The following is a 7,715-nucleotide window of genomic DNA, read 5'->3' as shown; positions in this document are numbered from 1 at the left end:
GCCTTTAATTCATCTCACAACCTCAAGAGCAAGAAATTGTATTCACGTTTATAGTCAGTTTTTTAGCACGTATCCACATTAGTTAAGTCTACTCTCCTTTATCTTTTCCGACAAGGAGCTAGGAGGCTACCAGTTAATACTATTGTTTTACTTTAATGTTCCTATTCTGAAAGTTTATAGTTATGTTCATCATGTTAATTCCAAACCTAGTTAAGGCATTTAAAAGGGGTCCTATCCTTCCATATGGCTTGGCTGTGGCCCTTATCAATGACAATTTACCAAATATGTCCTTGCCGATTTGAGGAATCCAAGTTAGTCGTGACTTGCCTTTAATTCATTGGCTCACAACCTCAAGAGCAATAAATTGTATTCACGTTTATAGTCAGTTTTTTAGCACGTATCCACATTAGTTAAGTCTACTCTCCTTTATCTTTTCCGACAAGGAGCTAGGAGGCTATCAGTTAATACTATTCAACTTGATGCTTCATAGGCTCCATCAGATCATATGTATTTCGGTTACATCCAACATCTTGCAGTGCCAAAGTTTCACACCCATATAACAAGACCTGACGATAGTTAGAAAGCACCCCTGATTTGATTCTTTACGTCATCCAACCCTTCTGTATCCTAGCTTTGACCTCGTCATGACAATCTCCGTCTTGATGTATTGTAGACCAAAGATAACAAAAAATTTTCAACTTTTGGGTATAGAGCAAATTGCATTGTTCCTTAATGCCGACCTATAATATTTGTTGCCTGCACTGTCCTAAAAGAGGTGATGCGTTGACCACATTTTTCCAACCTAACTGCCCAAACACTGGCCCTCTGTGCAACACTTTGGATTCCTCATAATGATATCATCTGCATAACACATTGACCTTGGTTCTGGCCTCTGCAAGTCCTCGGTTATAGTATCGAGGATGAGTACAAAAAGAAAGGGTCTTAACACTAACCCGTAACGTAGACCGACTTCTATGCGAAACGTCTTGGAGTCTCCAACCACCGTTCTATTATTGAAGTGGAACCCTCGTACATACATTTAATGAGTTGCATATAACCCTCCGAAATTTCTCTTTTTTGCAAACACCACCACATCAGATATCTGGGTATGGTATCGTATGCCTTTATCAACTCCTTACTCATCTCCCCATCAGTGTTTGCTGGGCAAAAATCAGGCCAATGGTTGAATGTCTTTGTACAAAACCAAGTTGATTTTCGGATATCTGTTCATCCGTAGTCTCCTGACTACAATTTTTCAGAAATCTTCAAAGTATGACTTTTCAACTTTATCTTTATATAATTCGAGCATTCTTGGTGATTACCGTTATCTTTGTAGATGGGTATGATAATGTTCTCCCTCTAATCAGTTTTTCGTCTTCCTTTATGATTCTGTTAAACAATCGTGTCAAGGTTTCTTCCCTGTCCTTTTACCAAAAAATGCTTAGATATCTGGTCCCATAGTTTTGCCCTTTTATATCTTTTAGATTTCATACTTTATAAAACAGTAATGTTGGCAAACATTAAGATTGGGACTAGCTGACCCCTCATTTTTTAATGTTTAGAAAACATTGAAAGTAACGTCACCTCGTGTTTACTATATAAACTTATTCCTCTAATGTTCATGACTTCAATGTCCTAAATTTTTTTTACACCTGCTCTTAGCAAATTTATCCACTTTATCTCCCCTCCCCCCTTTAAAGTCTAATTTCTTCGCCATATTATTTGTATCGTCACTGATTTATTTACCGCCCTTTTACACTAGTAAGTTTTCTGTTTTTCGCGTTTTGAGAAATAGACCTTACCTTGTACCGTCATTTCTTCTAGCTGGCACACTTTATAATCTCCTCTTTCTATAAAATCTCTTCTTTAATCGCCTTGCCCCTTTAGTTTTCCCAAATCCAGGTATTGTTGCCAGTCGTTTCCCTAACAATACATTGCTAATGATTGGCGTTCGCCGACTTCTCATTTATCCGGTCTAATCTTGACTGGGGCTTGAATGATCATTTTTTTACATTCCAACACTACTGGTTGATTTCTAGCTTCGCCCCACTATAATTTTGCAATACTTGATCCTCCAAAGATCATTCTTTCTGGTCAAAAGATAATCAATTTGACTTCAATGAGGCCCACTTCTATGTTTCCAATGTTCCGCCCTTTTCGGGAAAAAATGTTGACCAATGCTCGGATTAATTGTAACAATTTATTCTTTCCTTTTATCTGAATCCGTAGCCAAGTCCACCTTGAAATCGTTCAAACCCCGACCTTTCGTTCCCCACATACCCATTGAAATCGACCCCCAATATTAGCTTTCCTCCGAAATATTTTCCATTGCCACCTACAGCTCTGTTAGAAAAGCATCCTTTTCCACCTATTGACATCTAACCTGCTGACGTAGGCGCTTAATGTAAAGCAGACCTCTATCATCAGCGAACTTGACCCACATTAGACAATCCGAACACCTCTTTACTTCGAGTAATTTGTTTTTCAGCTTTTCATTGGAGATAATATCCACTCCATATCTTTTTGCCGCCGTCCTATTGTAGTACAACTTATACACCTCTTTGGATCAAAAAGGAGGAATAATTAACATACTAAATATAAAATGTTCTAGATAGAAATGGAAGATACTATATCAGAACACCCCGATAAAACGAGTTAAAATATATATACACATACTATACAAAAATAATTAAGTGCTTAGAATTGAATCAGAGGGACTTAATAGGGTGGAGCATTCCATTCCTGTTTTATCCAAGAGTTCATAAACTTGTTAAAGACAAGTGGGGAAGGTCTTGCCCTGAGAATTGTTATGGTCTCTCTATTAGTCGGTATTGGGGAAAATTAGCTTGTAGAATGGGTATTAGTTGTAGGGATTTAGCTCAGTTCAAATATAAGGATTTAAATAAGAATTAAACATGCAAAATGGTATATTAACGCTTAATACAATAAAAAATAAGTCGTTACGAATATGTGACACTTGTTAGCTTATATTGTCTGATTAAAAAGCCTGCTTATTTTGATGTGATGCGTTCCACTGCTTTGGAGAATATTTGATAGATGTTGTTTATTTAGGACTAAATATAATGTTTTCCTGCAAAGCTTATAAGTTTTATATAAGGGGGAAATGAATATAAATAATTTGTATGCGCTAAACGCAGTTATGGTCAATATTTAGGCATAAGATAATTAGAATATTTATAAAAAGATTAGTCAGAACTAAAGACCGTAGAAAAATAACCGATCCGTCTATCGGCGACAGTTAAAAACGCATTGTTAACTTTTACTAATCTATGCCGCATGCTGAATTTTTTTTTCCAGACTAAAAACGTAACGAATATCCATCATTAATGATAAATGATTTCTTTCTTTTATCTACATGATAAATATAAATGCACTATAAAATTAATAATTTATACTCAAATTCTTTTATATTACTATTGTATGATATAAATTTATTTACAATTATATAATCTTTTTAAAAATACTACAACGAATATTTCCCCCTTTTCAAAATAAATTAAACAATAACATAATTATTAATTTTTCTGCGAGCATCTATTATTCACAATATATTATTTATTAAAAAAACATCATAATCTTGTGTTTAATAATTAAATAATTATATAGATATTTTTTTAATCCAACAAATTTCCAATTTTTATAAAACATTTGTTTTCACTCAGAGTATGTTTAAATGCCATGTCCATCTTTTGACCATAGTTAAGAAGCTATCTGTCAGGTACATATTTTGCAAATACCTGAGTCTGTCATTACACAAATAGAGCGGCTTGCCTCTCCTTTATAGTATAATTGTGTAAATGATTTGATGTGATTGAAAACATTAAAAATTATACTATCTATAAATATAAAGAGGAAGAACATAACAAAAAAGTGTAAACTTGAGGTTCTTATCTTCTTCCCCATGGCAATCAAGATAAAGCGAAGCCCACACACAAGCTCTGTGTTCGCAAATGATAAGGATAGAACCAGAATTGACTATCTGGTAAATCGAAGTGCCGGAACCACATTGAGTTGAATGCTTATAACCGGAAGGTATATAATTATTTATCGTGAGAATAAAAACCTCAAAATTTATATATAATAATTGATATAATAAAAAAATTCGTTGTGGAGATTGAACATTAATAACATTGAACTACTTTAGACAAAATAAGTATTAAAAAAAATTAATTCCTCTTTTCATTTAAATTTATATTTTCCCAATTCCCTTCCTTTTTTTTGATTAATCTTTTAATAAAACTCACTGAAACGGCCTCGAAAATGGTATTTTTGGCGCAACAAGCATCTTTAACACATACTAAGGTTCCGCATGCTAGGCAAATCCCGGGGTCGGAAGGAACATTCATGCATTCGAAGCATCGGGCTCCGTAATAACGTGAGAATAGGGTTTCATAATTAGCTGGTAAAGAGTGGAGGATGGAGTTAGATCCAATTTGATCAATATTCCATGAGAAATTTCGGTGTTGCGAGAAAGGGGAAAGAGTAGCTAAAATAAGCATCGAGGGCTAAAAATTATTAAATTATGATGATAAAACTAAGAAAGAATACAAAATTATAATAACTATCACCGATTTATTTAATTTATGATAATGAATTTTTTATATTAAATTGAAAAAAAGAAGCAATCATAAAGATAATTTTATTACACTTCTTTCCATTATCACTTTTAATTTTTATCCAATACTCTAATTCTAACATGCTTTAAAAAAGTAAATGTCTTTGAAATAAGAAAATATATAGCTAAAAAAGCTATATATACCTAGCTAAATACTAAATAAAAATTTAGCGTTTATATATAAGGTGATAATTTATAATTTAGTTAAAGCATTATCGCACATGCATTACAGCAAATGCATCATAGCGAAGACATTACCAAGAATGCATTATCAATCATGAAATAGTGATTTAAATTTGACAAATGGTTGATATAATTAATATACTGCCTTCGATATTTTAGGGTTGTACATCTACTCCTTGAAGTAGACAACATTGTTTTGCGAGAACAAAGATTGCACTCATAAAGTAAATATTTTATTCCATTCATCTTCAGAACAAAACGATGATAGTAATGCACAATCACTATTATCGCCACTCTAATAAAATTTATGATATTCGCCAGATTAATAAAATATAGCAACTGAACTGAAATATACTATAATTTGCTAAGTTATTTTTAATAATATATGAGGCATGTTCAATTCATTCAATTTTAACTACTTATATTTAATATGTTTCTATATCCATTATACAATTTTGTCTGTAATCACATTACTAGGAAAAAGACTCGTCTAACAAGAATCAGTTAGGGAAATCATTATTATATTGTTTTTCCCAATTCCTGAGTCACGATTATACCTACAAAAATACGAATCGAATCAAATAATTGCATTATTCATATTCGATTCGATAAATCGAATAATTCAGTATTCGTATTCGTACGAATAATAAAATGATTATTCGATTCGTCGAATATTCGATTCAATTCGAAAATTTTATTTAACCGTAAATTAAAAAAGATAGCATATTAAATTTATTTTGTAAAATTTAACTATGGATAAAAGACAAACAAATTTTATTAGTAAGATAATATAGAAGCATACATATATAGTATATTTATATATGTAGAAAAATCAATATAATATTCATAACATGTAGAAGACAATACCAACAACAAATTTTTTAAACACAAAGTTTTTGCAAAAAGTCAAATTTATGATATCTCCATCATCAAATAAAGGAGAAATATCTGATTCGCCCGTCATCCTTGACGGGATAGCTACTAGTTATTTATAATTGTATATGTGTTATAAATTACATATAAGAATAAATACTTTCTTCGTCCATCATATCGGAAGTTAATTTTGTATTATGAATTATTCGAATAAAAATAGCCGTTAACAACATTTAGAAATATAAAATGTTTCTTCATTATTCCACTAGGAAATTTTATTAAATAGGAATAATTGCAAATAATTCCTACTAATAATATATGATTATTTTTCGATATTTATTAATATAAATTATTTTAATCGAATAATAGATAAAAAATTATTCGACGAATAATATATTTTCCTTATTCGAATTCGATTCGAATAATTGTGTTATTCGTATTAGTAAAATACGAATCGAATCAAATAGAATAACAAATAATTCGTTTTAGGTATAGTCACAATAGTAGCCTTTCATCATCAGAGATTACATGAATTAAGTTCAGAGATGTGTAGCCATTCAATTCGACAATCTACCTATGATGCTGAATATTGTTTCATGTCTTGTTGTGATAAGCTTTGGTCTTGTCTTTCTGATTAAGCAATAAGAGAACTTTATACAAATTTAATTTATTATCAAAATATGCTTATCAAGTCAATGCTAAATTTCTCACTAATTAAAGCATGTTTTGTCAAAGAACATTATAAAGATTTCCGAGGACTAATTATCTGTTTGGCTCAATGTTTCAAATAATACTTTTCTTAGCGCCTTTCAAATTTAATTTATTTCAGCCAAAGCTCCATCCAAAATCTTTATTTATTTTTAGGCCCGAGCCTACCCATTATTTTAAATTTTAGGCCTGAGCCTGTCCTGTCCCAAATTTAATTGAAAAATATAACTAAACACATATTAAAACAATCAATTAATATAAATGTTTAATTCCTTTACCCGAATCTTAGAGAAATCTGTTTTATTGATTTGAATCGTTTTTATATATTTTGAGTCAAATAATCAAAAGCCTTAGCCCTATTTTCAAAAAAAAAATGTTTTTAGGCCCAAACACGACTTTACCTTAAATTACAGGTTCAACTAAATTTGTATAAAGGCCGATAAATATAAAATTGTAATTTTCATCAAACTCCATTTCCGATATTGCAACTGATGTAATTCATTTAAGATAATACATTTGTGATAATGCATTAACGCTACTACATTCGCACTAAAGCATTCGTTATAATAAATTCGCTTTAATATTTTCGCGATGATGCATTCGCGGTAATTCATTCGTTATAATGTATTCGCTATAATATTATTTAACGGTAATCGACATTCGTCATAATACAATTCATGCTAAAATTTTCGCGGCATTATGTAGCCCGTTATATTACATCATATATATATACATGTACCGGACATTAGTTCTGGCATCCATTCTTAACGGTACCCCTAAAGTTTCCGGTCCGGTGGGATAATGTGAAAGAAAGGTATAAATAAAGAAAGCCAACTGGCAATGATACTACTATTTATTCGTGATTAAATGTGAGAATATATAACAATAAAGAGCCAACTGGCTTAACAAAGTGAATGTGTTTGTTCTATGAGATGGTATATGAATGTTGGGGGGGGGGTGGACGGGGTACTGAAGATTTTGTTCACCGTGGGTTGAGTGTATTGTTGAATACCGTAGGATCGAAATCTACCATCATGCTGCAAATGTGTCTTCGACGGGTCTTATCGGGGTGGAGGCTCTAAGCTAATCTATTTCGCCAGATGTAGATGAGAAGTCCGAGTAATTGATGTTATGAATATAGGCGTTGGTCTCCTGATTGACAACCCAAGTCCTGTTGACGTGATTTGCCATATTGTCCTCTTATGCTATCTCTGATAGGTGACTAGCCAACTTAGTCCAGGAATACGATTGCCAGCATAATTTGCGCGAATAGGAACTCGCATCTTGGGGCCTTTTTTAGCGATTGTGTAAGTTA

The 7,715-nt window shown here is 32.1% G+C and overlaps 1 protein-coding gene across 3 annotated transcripts in view; it reads right to left on the bottom strand.

Annotated features, from left to right (window-relative positions):
- Positions 1-3,507: 3,507 nt before the first annotated feature.
- LOC135925649 (E3 ubiquitin-protein ligase UBR3-like) overlaps positions 3,508-7,715 on the bottom strand; it is a 66,872-nt gene continuing 62,664 nt past the window's right edge. For all 3 annotated transcript variants that reach the window (XM_065461050.1, XM_065461049.1, XM_065461052.1), the window contains 3 exons: positions 4,266-4,526; positions 3,900-4,039; positions 3,508-3,797 (listed from right to left, as the gene is read on the bottom strand). In XM_065461050.1, coding sequence (XP_065317122.1) covers positions 3,680-3,797; positions 3,900-4,039; positions 4,266-4,526 — 519 coding nt within the window. In that variant the 3' untranslated portion in view covers positions 3,508-3,679. The remainder of the gene's footprint in view (positions 3,798-3,899; positions 4,040-4,265; positions 4,527-7,715) is intronic.

This window comes from Gordionus sp. m RMFG-2023, chromosome 3 (assembly GCF_954871325.1).
Source record: "Gordionus sp. m RMFG-2023 chromosome 3, tfGorSpeb1-WG-v2, whole genome shotgun sequence".
NCBI lineage: Eukaryota > Metazoa > Nematomorpha > Gordioida > Chordodea > Parachordodidae > Gordionus > Gordionus sp. m RMFG-2023.
The sequence above is the reverse complement of the archived record's forward strand: the minus strand, read 5'-3'. Positions and strand labels throughout refer to the sequence as shown.